The 12,586-nt window shown below is 41.7% G+C and overlaps 1 protein-coding gene across 3 annotated transcripts in view; it reads left to right on the top strand.

The window, feature by feature from the left end:
* ATP8B1 (ATPase phospholipid transporting 8B1) overlaps positions 1-12,586 on the top strand; it is a 102,689-nt gene that overhangs the window by 76,580 nt on the left and 13,523 nt on the right. For all 3 annotated transcript variants that reach the window (XM_032470654.1, XM_032470653.1, XM_032470656.1), the window contains 6 exons: positions 376-532; positions 5,435-5,623; positions 7,372-7,484; positions 9,130-9,294; positions 10,024-10,135; positions 11,164-11,239. In XM_032470654.1, the coding sequence (XP_032326545.1) occupies positions 376-532; positions 5,435-5,623; positions 7,372-7,484; positions 9,130-9,294; positions 10,024-10,135; positions 11,164-11,239 (812 nt within the window). The remainder of the gene's footprint in view (positions 1-375; positions 533-5,434; positions 5,624-7,371; positions 7,485-9,129; positions 9,295-10,023; positions 10,136-11,163; positions 11,240-12,586) is intronic.

Raw genomic sequence — 12,586 nt, 5'->3', positions numbered from 1 at the left:
TCACATGGCCTTCTCCCTGTGTGCCTGTGTCCAGATTTCCCTCCTTTTATAAAGATTACCAGTCACTGGGTTAGGGCCCATTCTAATCCAGTATAACCTCATCTTCACTTGATTCCATCCAACAAAACCTTATTTCCAAAGAAGGTCCTGTTCCCAGGTGCCAGGTTTAGGACCCCGAGGTGTCCTTTTAGAGGGGGACACAATTCGACTCACAACAGGCTGTCGTTTTGTTTTAAGACAGGTGTGAGCCTCCTGACATCCAAAATGTGTTCAGGTCCTAAGGTGATGTTTGCCTAAAGACGTGGCTTCAAAGAAAAGTTCCTATCGTTTGTTCTGCCCAAATCACATTTTCTTTTCTTCCTCCTCTTCTTGCAGCAGGTGGATTTTAGCTGGAATATGTATGCTGACGGGAAGCTTGCATTTTATGACCATTATCTCATCGAGCAAATCCGGTCGGGGAAGGAGCCGGGAATACGACAGTTCTTCTTCCTGCTGGCGGTGTGCCACACGGTCATGGTGGACAGGCTGGACGGTGAGTGGTCCTCTCACACCTCAGACACAGGAGACCAGCGTTTTCAGTTTACAGATAACTCGTGCTCGGGACCTGAATGCCAGTAAAGTTGTGCGCATGACAGGTTTGTCAAACCTCCACCCAGGTGATGAAGGTCCGTGGTCCCCTTCCACTAGATGGTACATGGGGCAGCAAACCATGAAACAGGCTCCTGGCCTCCAAAAATGTACATCTCCTTCGCAATTCTAGCTCCAGATGTGTTTATCACTTTGGAAATGAAATCTTATCGGTAGGAGAAATGATTGGCTCGCATTAAGAGAAGACTCAAAATCTTCCCACTGTCTGATTACTTAATATTTATGGAGAGGGAAGAGTCAAACCTTATCTGGATTGGAAGTGGACTTGAAACTTGGGCAATCTTTATGACTGAATAATTTCAGAGAGAACTTATTTTCTAGATTAGATATGTCTTGGGTTGGATATAATAGCTGCCAAAGCTGAGGCCTCCTTAAGGTGCCTTTTTCATTCAAAGGAGCATAATTTATGTATGTGCATTTGCATGGGAACACGCAAAGCTGACTTACACGATACTCTGCAGAGTTCTTAGAGTTCTTTATCACATACGGACATAATGATAAATTACAGAGATTAAACATGTGCACTCTGGAAAGAGCAAAAGGCACCTGTTTGGCATGTCCATTTTCCACTTTAATCAGCACAGCATACGAACGTCCCTCTCCATTTTCTGACCCTGAGGTTTCATACGTAGTGGATAAAACCTCCAGAGGAGAAACAGGCCTAAAAACTGAATGCGCAGAAGCTGTATGTGATCTCTTGCAGCAGGCTTCAGAGAAACTTGTTCTTCAAGGATGAATCTAATAGTGCAATAAAGCCAAGATAACAGCAGAATTCAGATCGGGGTGGATACATGGAAGGGACTCTCAGCGAGCCAAGTGGGGGCAGATAGAAAGGGGTAAGACCAGGTCACGAACAACCGAAGCAGAGGTCAAGGTCTGTTTGACCAGCCCAGCACGTTGTACTCATATAAGGATCAAGTGCGATATTTTTAAGCAACTTGGTTCTCTTACGTTTTGACTCATTAGTAAAACCATTCTCCTTTTTTTTGAGTGTGTGGTGGTGTTAATTTGAAAGCTAACCAGCCAGCTTAGCCAAGTGTACATTCATCTTACAGTCTGTTTTCTTTCTGCAATTTTATGGGAAGAGCCCTGGACTGTGCGCTGGAGATGGGCGTAACAGTTTTGGTTCCTGCCATCACATACAATACAGCCGTCTGTCTGGGCAATAGCTTCCTCAGTGTTGCAGGAGGAAGACTGGAGTTCAAAGCCCTTTCCAGCCTGACATTGTGTAGCTCTTTGTCCCACTGTCCACTGAGGCAGAGTGGTACATCCTGAGGAATCTTTTCCCCATGTAGCCTGTGGTAGGCAATTGCTCTGGACACTGAAAATGAAGGCAAGTTGGATTCCTAGGTGCAGGAGGCTAAAAGAGAAATTGATTTTGGCTTTGATACATATAAGTATCTTGAAAAGGGTCCATTGGAACGGACCTTGGGGATAACTCCTCCAAATTTTTAGGGACAGAAATTCAGACCCAGAAAGCACAAAGACCTGCCTGAGCTCAGAAGGCAGGTGAAAACTCACTTTAACTGAGTCCCTCCACTCCACACCATGCTGGTGTGCCTCTGCTTGCATTCCCTCTTTTACAAGAATAGTGGAGATTGGTTCCTTTTATTACGTACAACATCAACAAGAGAGGGGACAGAATCCTTTCGTGCGTGTCCAACAGATAGTTTATGTGGCCCAAGCGTTGAGTACACATGGGGCACACGGAGGCCAAGTGTGGAGACGCTGCGTTGGTTGTCTACTGCTCTGTGATGGATCACTGCAACCCGGTGGCTTATTCATTAGCTCACAGTTCTTTAGGTCAGGGGTCTGGGCACCACATGACTGGGTTCTCTGCTAAGGATCTCCCTCCAGGTCAGGCCACATTGTCATCTGGAGGTCAGTGTCCTCTTCCAAGCTTATGGCACGATTCAGGTCTCTGTGGTTGCAGGACGGAGGTCTCCATTTCCTTGCTTGCTCTGCTCCCAGAGGCCTCTCTCCTTCCTTGCCACATGTTTCCTTCCATCTTCAAAGCCAGCCATGGAGAATTTCCCTTCCATCAAACCCCTTTTATGCTTCAAATCTCTCTCCCTGAGCAGAGCCCTGTCTCTTTTGAGGACTGACCCAGTTAGGTTGGGAATACCCAGATAATATCCTTAAGGTCAACCAGTTTGGACCTTGATTATATCTGTAAAAATCCCTTCTTGGCAGTACCTAGATTAGAGTTTGCTTGAATAACTAACTGGGAGAAAGTGTGTATGTACCCGGTGGGGGAAGGGCGGTGGAGGTGGGTGGCCTTAGGGCCATCTTAGATTCTTGCCTCTGGCAGAGGCTATGTCAGAGCAGAATGTGAAAGGCTTGGAGGCATCTTCTGCACCAGAAGGCCTTTAAGTTGGGACGCACCATGAGACTATGATGAGAGAGCTGTGTTTTAGGAGTTTGGATCAGGGACACACTGCAGTGAGGAAAGTGAGGACCTGGATAGCGTGGGGTCTTTGGGAAGGGTGAGAGAGTGACCAATGTGGGGGACATCCAGCAGACGATGTGAAGGGAGTGAGGGGACTGAGGGGAGGGACTCGTCTGAGAGGTAACTTGTTGCACGCCTGGTGACCGGAAGATTATCAGCCAGAATGGAATCAGGATAGTGAGGGCTGGGGTTTGTTGTCTGAGCACCTTTTTTATTTGCATCAGTTCCGTGATCCACAAATTAGTCTGTAAAAGAAAAAGTCTCTTGGGTTGCATGTAAGTGTGTGGTAAACAGAGTTCTCTTCAGAAATGGTTTCAGGGGGTTAATTTTTAGTCCAAGTTGCCTCCTACAAACATCGAGTTGGAGTTTGGACCAGGTCTCTGAAACACCTCCCAGTGGACCCTGCAATTCTGTGAGCCTCTTACTAGGACAAAATGGCAGGGTTTTCTTCTAATGATAAAAATATCAATGCTTGTTCCTGATATGATTGTCTTACTTGTGGGAACTTTACCGCCTTTTATCATTTTGTTCCTTTTTTCTGTTGGAAATAAGTTCCCCTTCAGTATGATGCAATCCATCTCTGGCAGCGAAACTTGCTGAAGGGAGGGGATCGTGTTCTCACTGCTGCTTGTTTAGCGCTGGTTAAATATTTTACCCTCTGGCATGTGTGTGTGTTTGCAGAATGGCTGGATTTAGCAAGTACATTTGTAACTTGTGGTGTATGACTTTCTGGGTGAACAGAGACCAACCAGTCATCTTTGGATGTGATCGATACTGACTTAGAGTGAACCATCTGAGCACGTGTGTGAAGGGAAGAGGGCAGGGAGGGGCGTTCAGCTCTACCTAAGCCGTTCACCCTGGAGCATCCGACTCCCTGCAGACTGATGGTGCAAAGAGCTGCCCGTCCGTCCAGGGTTTGTATCCTGGTCAAAACCATGGTGGAAAATGAAATGCCTTTTCCTGTGGAAATTCATCTGACCATAGAAATACTTTTCCTTCTACTTTGAGGCAGAAGGACTATGAGTAGAAAAATAGAAAATCTTGGATAGATAGAGAGCTCTTTTTTTTTTTTAATTGTTTACCAATGTACAGCATGCTTATAGAGACAAGCATAGAGCTCAGTGAATTCTCACAAGCTGAATACGCCTTTGTCATGAGTACTTAGATGTTTAAAAACAGAACATTATCAATCCCTGTAGAAGTCCTTTTCGTGTTCCCTTCCAGTCTTGCCCCTCCAGGGGTATCTACTGTCCTGACTCTGAGTAGCATGGGTTGGCTTTGTCTGTTTTGTGGTTTGTGCAGATGGAAGCTCATAGTTTGTACGTCTGGCTTCTTTTGCTCAACATTGTGAGGTTTACTCCTGTTGTTTCACGATAGTTGTGAATGAGAGGCAGTTTATTAAACTTTTAAATATCAAGATATTGAACAGATTGATACATTTTGCGATTTTTTTAAGGTATGAGAATATAGCTAAGGTGAAGTAAGCACACTGTTCTAGAGAAAAGATACGCTAGTACACCTTTTTGGAAAACAAGTGAGTCATCTATATGCCAACAGGTTTAAAAATGATCAGTATTCTTTAACTCACTACAAGGAAGCTATGCTCAGAAAAGCAGTCAAAAGAACCTTTGTACAAACAGAATGATTATTACAATGTCATTTCTAAGAGTAAAAAAAAAATTGGAAAGGAACTAAGTTCCTCTAACGGGAAAGTGGTCGCATGCTACATTCACAGGTTATATTCATTTAAAATAATGTATAGAAGGAATTTTTAAAGCTGTGATAACATGCTCAAATAATCAGGATGTAAATGTGTATTTAGCATGATAGAAACTATTACAGAAATAGCATCTCCAAAAGGACGGGAAGAAATTGTCACAAAATGTCAGCAATGTTGTTTTTTTCCTCTGGCTGGTGGGATTATGAGATTTTTTTTTTTTTTCCTATTCTTGACCAGTTTTTTTTTTAACTTCTAGTTTATATTACTGCTTATAATTAGAAATAAAACTTTAAAGTTTAAAAACTTTAATGTTGGCATATTCCTTAAAAATCGGTGACTTGTTTTCTTGGGGATGTTTCAGGTTTTGAAATACAGTTGGTCCTCTGTGGCCGCAGATGCTGGGGGCCATGGGGTGCCAACCATATTCACTGTAGTCTGCCATTTTACATGAGGGACTCCAGCATCCACAGAACTTGGTACCTGTGGGAGCTCCTGGAACAGTCCCCGGCAGATACCGAGGGTAACTACGCATCCTCACCCACCGTGTGAACCACACTGGTAGACTTTGCATTTGGTTTTCCAGCTTTTCTGGTTTTCTCTCCTGCCTCCTTTGTTAGGTCAACTCAACTACCAGGCGGCCTCTCCTGATGAAGGCGCTCTGGTAAGCGCTGCCAGGAACTTCGGCTTTGCCTTCCTCGCCAGGACCCAGAACACGATCACCATCAGTGAGTTGGGCACTGAGAGGACCTACAAAGTTCTCGCCATTTTAGACTTCAACAGTGACCGGAAGCGAATGTCCATCATTGGTAGGCCTCCTTCAGAGCATGTCTATAAATCGCTGATTGAGACGCATGCTTTATTTAGTGGCACCAGGAGAAGACGGGCAAAGAATGAACCCCTTGGCTCTGGAGGATTTCCACACACTTGTTGAAACCAGTGTTTTTTCCCTCATTCTGCACAATGTCCATCACAAAAGGGACAGCTGCAGTATTAGATCTGAATCTTGCGAATGTTGGCGTTCTTTGTCTATATGGGCCGCCAGCTGCTGAATCGGAGGTGGCAGCTCCGTGGGTGGTTGATCCACAACGTGAGCTCTTATTTTGTGAGTCCCTCCGAGCTCTTCTGCTGGACACTTGAGGAACCTCAGGGAAGGGAGGGTGCAGCAGGAGAGGAGTTTGGAGAAAAGCGAGGCTATGCTTATGAATCAAAATCAGACGTCCAGTCCAGGCCCATTACAACACACCACCCAGTGGAGGAGATGATCACTTCCAAATATTGACATTTCTTAAGTTCGTACTTTGAAATAATTTCAAACTTGCAGAAAAACTGCAAGAACTCTTTAAAGAAGTTCTGTATATTCTCCCATATCCACTGGTTGTTAGCACTGGTTACACATTCTTTGCCATTATTTATAAGTTCTTGTTTTCTGACCCATTTGAGAATCAGCTGCAGATCTAATGCCCATTTCCCCCAGTAACTTAAGTAGGTATTTTCTGAGAACATGAACATTCGCTTATTTATGTATATAGTACGGTGATCAGAATCAGAAACCTCAACATTACACTATTATTATCTAATCTACAGGACATTTTCAGATTTTACAAGGATTCTTCTTTCTGGTTCAGGATCCAGCCCAGGATTCTACATTGCATTAGATTTTTATTACTCTGGTCTCCTTTATTCTCGAAGAGTTCCAGAACCTGTTTTTGATCTTTCATACATTGACACTTAGGAAAAGCACACACCTGTTATTTTGTAGATGGTCCCTCAATTTGGGTTTGTCTGATGTTCCCTGTTGGAGTCAGATGATGCACTGTTGGCTGAAAGAGAACATCGTCGGTGCCGTGCCTTTCCGAGCATATCACATTAGAAGGCACGTGATTGTTGGTCACGTTAACTTTGATCACTCAGTTAACTGGTGTCCACAAGATTTTCCACTATGACACTGGATTTTTAACCAATAAGATATAGAGGGTTAACTGTCTCCTGAACTCTGATTAGGCTCATTTTACTGAGTACTTCCTGGGTGCCTAGCATTCATCTGGGCTGATTATCATGCCTGGCATCTGTCTTGGAGAATTTCAAATCTAGTTAGTGATGAAACACATAATTAAATTACTGCACAGATCAGAAATTCCAAGAAAATTGTCACAAGGAGTTGTGTTATGGTTGGAGTTATTACAGGTAGTACTGTTACAGGTTTATAGGTGAGAAAGATTTCTGTTGGTTGGCCTGGACAAAGAAGGTTCTGTGTGGAAGGAATTAACCAGCATAGGGCATGGCACATAGTAGGAAGTCAAAAAAAGTATTTGCTGATAGAATAAGCAAGGATGTGGAAAACAGAGCTGACTGAATGAAACTTCATATTTATTTCGCTGTTACATTCTAGGTAGAGGGTGGCTTACCAACATTTTTTCTAGGTACATTGATGATTTTAAACTAATTATGAATTGTTTTTAGCGCTATAACACTTCAAATTAACTTTATAAATGTAGTTTTCTATTAAGAAATCCAACAATCACTTTATTACTTGCTTTTCTTCCCTTGCTACTAGTAAGAACCCCAGAAGGCAACATCAGGCTTTACTGTAAAGGTGCTGACACTGTGATTTATGAGCGGTTACATCGCATGAATCCTACGAAACAAGAGACACAGGATGCCCTGGATGTAAGTCTCACTTCCACTCTGTGTGCCACAGACTCCAAACTTGGCTTCTGGGACTATCTTAAGCTGGAGTGGAAGCTTCATTTTGACTGTTGACCCTTCTGTTGTCTTGGTGTAGTTGAATGCAAAGAGCACCAAAGTAGGAACATGGCAGGCTGGTTCTGGCTCTGCCCCTGACACTGACTTCCTAGAAAATGACCTTGGTGCCTGTTCCCAGCATCCAGGCTGGCAGGATCTGCAGGACTGACCCAGGAGAAAGTCTGGTCTCTCTTCCGGTGACCTTGAGCAGGCTACATAAGCATACTGTGCTGTTGTCTCAATATCTGTGTGATCTCCAAGAATTCCACCAACCTCCTGGTGGACAGTGAAGGAAAGATAGCGTTCATGTACGATGGGGCGTGACAGAGCAATGCACCGGATAGTTGAGTTCTGATATCCTTGTTAGAGAATCAGTTTGGCTGTCATCACTTCAAACTTGTTATTTTGGGGGACTATGTTCTTGGTCCAGTGATACTACAGTCATTTGGGATGCTTCTGGAAATTTCTGTTTTAGAATTGCCTACCAATCCTCCCATTGTTTTGGTTCTATATGATGGCAATGAGGTACTGAGTGTATCTGTCAGACACGATGCTTCAGTTCTGCCTCTTTTCTTGTTTTGTGTCCTTGGGGTGAATGGTTGACGTCTCAAATGAATCATTAATGGCCCGTGTGAAAGAGGAAGGGGGTATTTCCTACCACGGAGGGTTGGTGCAAGGGACAGCAGCTTGCAGAGTCCTTAGCCCTTAGTAGGTGCTTCGTAAGAGCTCTTTCTTCCCTTCCGTTGAAGTGAGGTCTGAGTTTGGGGGCCAGATGTCCTTCAGAAAGAAGCCTGGTGAATACGTTGTTACTAAGTGGGGTCACATTTTAAGGTTCTATGTGTTGCGGAAGCAGTTACAATGGATAATTTCTCATGAGGCTGCAAACAATGGCGGTCTAATCAAATACACACAGAACCTTCTAAAGAATCTTTGAAAGCAAACCCTCAGCTGGGTGAACCAGTTCTGCCATTTTGGCTGGACAAAGATGTGACTGTGAAGTCATGAAACATTTTTAATGGTTCCTTTTTAAGCAAATTAAAATGGCTTAAATATGTTGACCATGATTAAATCCTCAAGACACTCTTTTTCGTAAAAATGTTTTATCTCAGCTTTAACAGTGGCTCAGAATTGGTTTGAGGGAATAATGCTTGGTTGAGAGTTCACAGCTGATTGGACTTGTAACAGTTCGTGGGAACAAATTATAAATTTGTCAGGTCTAGTTTACAACATCATTATACCCCAAGGCAGCTTCCTTGGTCTGTTATTTCCTTAGTTGTTAAGAGAAAAAGGTGTTTGTTTGTTTGTTTCATTCTTGTGACTTGATTTAGAAGAAAGGTATATTTATCCCTTTAACTAATATATAGTCCCAGGATCTTGAGAATACTTAGAAAAACAAGGTATTTGGTTAATCTCCTCTATGAAATGTATGTACACAGAATCTACCATCTTTCGCCATATTCTTTTTAAATTCTCCCACTGTATAACCTCAAATTTAGATTTCAGACTTGATCTTGAATTACATAAAATTAACTATCCTTTCGGTGGATGGATTGTCTTTTAAATAAAACAGATCTTTGCAAGTGAGACCCTTAGGACCCTGTGCCTTTGCTATAAGGAAATTGAAGAAAAAGAATTTCAGGAATGGAATAAAAAGTTTATGGCTGCCAGCATAGCTTCAACCAACCGAGATGAAGCTCTGGATAAAGTATATGAAGAGATTGAAAAAGACTTAATTGTGAGTTTTAACCTTAATTAATTTTTCCTTGATATGCCAAACAGAATTGGAAATTTTATGAGGTTTTTATTACATTTTTGATCACAAGCTTGAAAGATTCTAACTTCAGTATTTGAAATTGGTAGAGTAGAAAGAACTAGGTCATCTGAATTTCTTTTGTTCAGCAGACAAAATAGAAGTTGCCATTATGAGAAACCAAAAGACAGAAAACACTGAAATTTTTATTCTATTATTTTTAGCACTTATTAAAAATTCATTATGATTTTTACACAATAATCAACCAGCATATACTTATTATACTGTAAGAATTACTTAAATAATTTATGTTTTGCAAAATCTTCAGATAAGAAAAATATATCATTTGTAAAGAGATTTTTCAAAGTTTAATACTTATTGCATGTAGAGTTTAAAGGGCAATGTTCAATAAATAGCAAGAGAAATTGGCTTGTGTCTGTGTAAAGCAATATACACAGAGTGAAAGTGTTTATATGTCCTTGATTTGTACTTACATTTTTGTTTTAGTAAATTATTTTAAGAATAAAGGTTTTGGCTGTTTGACTTTTGGTGAGTGTGAAACATGGCACCCTTCTCTGTTAACAATGGCCATTGGCCCCAGTAGAGTACCATCTGGAGTATATAATTAGCCCTTCTTTTTATAGGTTGGTGAACTACAGTTACAAAAAATTTTTTGCATATTTGCCAATTTCTTTCTTTTAACGTTCATTCCAGCTATTGGGAGCTACAGCTATTGAAGACAGGCTACAGGATGGAGTCCCAGAAACCATTTCAAAACTTTCAAAAGCTGACATTAAGATCTGGGTGCTTACTGGAGACAAAAAGGGTAATTCAGTTTGCAAGGAATCATATCTGTTAACTCACAAATATTCACAGCCCTGTTTCCTTTGCTTAGGATGACCTTCTCAGACTTTCCATCCTGCACAAACACTGTCTGTTTCTTTGAGACAGAGACGCTTTCCCTAAGAAATCCTCCTCTGTTATTCCAGCCCCCGCCCTGACTGCATCCGTCCCGAAACTCCCTCAGTAGCAGCGTTTTTTCCTTAACATTGAGCAGCTGGTCGTGTCTTGCTGATTGCATTTCATCTTATCTCTCCAGCCAGCCGCGGGTTCCTTTCCTGAAAGGGTCATCACCCCTCTGGTCCTTTCTGTCCTCCCTAGCTCTTTGCCATTTGTTGGGCAGAGAGGAACAGTCAAAAATGCTGAATGACAACTTTTGTTTTCTTGCCCCTTTTATTGCTTGAAAGTTACAATTAAAATTTTATCCCCAAGGGAAGATTTTAATTTTTAAACTCAGAGCTCAACAAGGAGTTGTTTGGCATTGATTTCTTTACTCCATGAGCCTCCCATGGGACATTTGATAATATCTCTTAATCTGATTGACATTGTTGATGGGGTATAGCCTCTGATGAGCTAAGGGATTAAGTCTTGACCTTAAACAAGTAATGGTGTGGGTGGTGGTGGTGGAAAAGGGGGAAAAAATCTCTGGTAGGAGCCCCATGGCTTGTGGAAATGGTTATCACCCCACCCCATATCTGAATAATTAAACCACAGGAGCTAAATGTGTTCAATATTTCAATGAACATTGATTTATTAAATAATCAGTTTATGTATTTGATATAGCACATTTTATTATTGAAAGCATCTCAGCCAGACTTTGACTTACACTTATTTTATTACTGAGAAAGGGATTTTTTTTCTTTATGTGATTTCCCTACACTGCTAGAGAAAAACAACATTATTTGATTGAATCTGGTTATTTCATTAATTGAAAAAAATAATCATTTCTAGATAAAGTTCATTATTAAATTCATCAGTAGGAGTAACATTTGACTTATTCTTATTCTGTTGTAGAAACTGCTGAAAATATAGGATTTGCATGTGAACTTCTTACTGAAGATACCACGATCTGCTATGGGGAGGATATAAAGTGAGTGAAGGGCCTGCAGTGTGAGACTCTGTAACGTCTCATTTTTATAAAAACCAGACTAGACTCAGTAGACACAGCAGATACAGAGAAATGGGAGCTAGCAAGTGTCACTCGGGACAGTTACCTTGAGTTTAAATGAAGCAAGGAAACAGTAGGCAGCTCCAAGTTATCACGGTTCGACCTCATGTTGTAAGGAAACCTGGGGAAGCCTGCCCTGGTTCCAGGGGCCACTTTCCTGCATTCCTAGGCAGTCCTCAGCACTTGCCTGCTGAGAAAGGAAGTGGGCTTGAGACATCACTAACCAATTAATATGAATTATATTCATATTATTTCTCTTCCAGCCTTTAGTGATTTGTCTTGATCACTCCTTATTTTCAACTTGAAAGTGAAAATTAATGTGGAAACAGAATAATAGATGCCTTATCTTCTAGTGAAGTCGTTCTCAAATGGGGTTGGGGGGGCTTTGCCGTCTAGGGAACATTTGGCAAAGTCTAGAGACATCTTTGGTTGTCACAGCTGGGGAGGAGGGGTGCTCCTGGCTTCTAGTGGGTAAGGGCCAGGGACGCTGCTAAACATCCTACAGGGCAATGGACAGCCACACGCAACAAAGAATTAACTGGCCCAAGACGTCATAGTGCCAAGGTTGAGACCTGTTCTTGAAGGTGAAGAATAAAGGTTCTACATGTGTAACGAGGAAAGACCAGGGCTGAGAGTTAGGAGGTCTGAGTCCTCACTGCAGTTTTCCCATCAACTTGCTGCAGATGACTCTCTCTCTTGGGTTTGATTTCCTTATTTGCAACATGAAGAGATGGGAGAAGATATTTATGGTCCCTTCCACTCCAAAATTGAAGAGACTATGTATGACATGTGGTCTCTTCAATTTGTTCACTGAGAATATCTCAAAAGCAGACATAACTTTATGGGAAAATAAAGTTCTTCCTGCCAACAGTGGTCACTGTTTATAGTACATTAGGGTTCACCCCACTTATTATAATTCAGATCAAGAATGCCCTCCTTCTGTTGCTTGTGAACACATTTTTTAATTGAGTTATAGTCATTTCTACAATGTTGTCTCAAATTCCAGTGTAGAGCACAATTTTTCAGTTATACATGAACATACATACATTCATTGTCACATTCTCTTTCACTGTGAGCCACCACGAGATCCTGTATATATTTCCCTGTGCTACAACACATTTTCAACTGTATCTTCCTCTAGCTAGTTGTCTTTGGCAAATAATGAAGCACTAAGAACTTGATGCCTTTATAGTGGTGGAATCAAGACTTAGTAAGATTATATGTCATCTGATTAAAAAATGAACTTGAATAAACATTTCTCCAAAGAGG

This window comes from Camelus ferus, chromosome 30 (assembly GCF_009834535.1).
Source record: "Camelus ferus isolate YT-003-E chromosome 30, BCGSAC_Cfer_1.0, whole genome shotgun sequence".
Classification (NCBI taxonomy): Eukaryota; Metazoa; Chordata; class Mammalia; order Artiodactyla; family Camelidae; genus Camelus; species Camelus ferus.
This window is presented reverse-complemented; position numbering and strand designations above follow the sequence as displayed.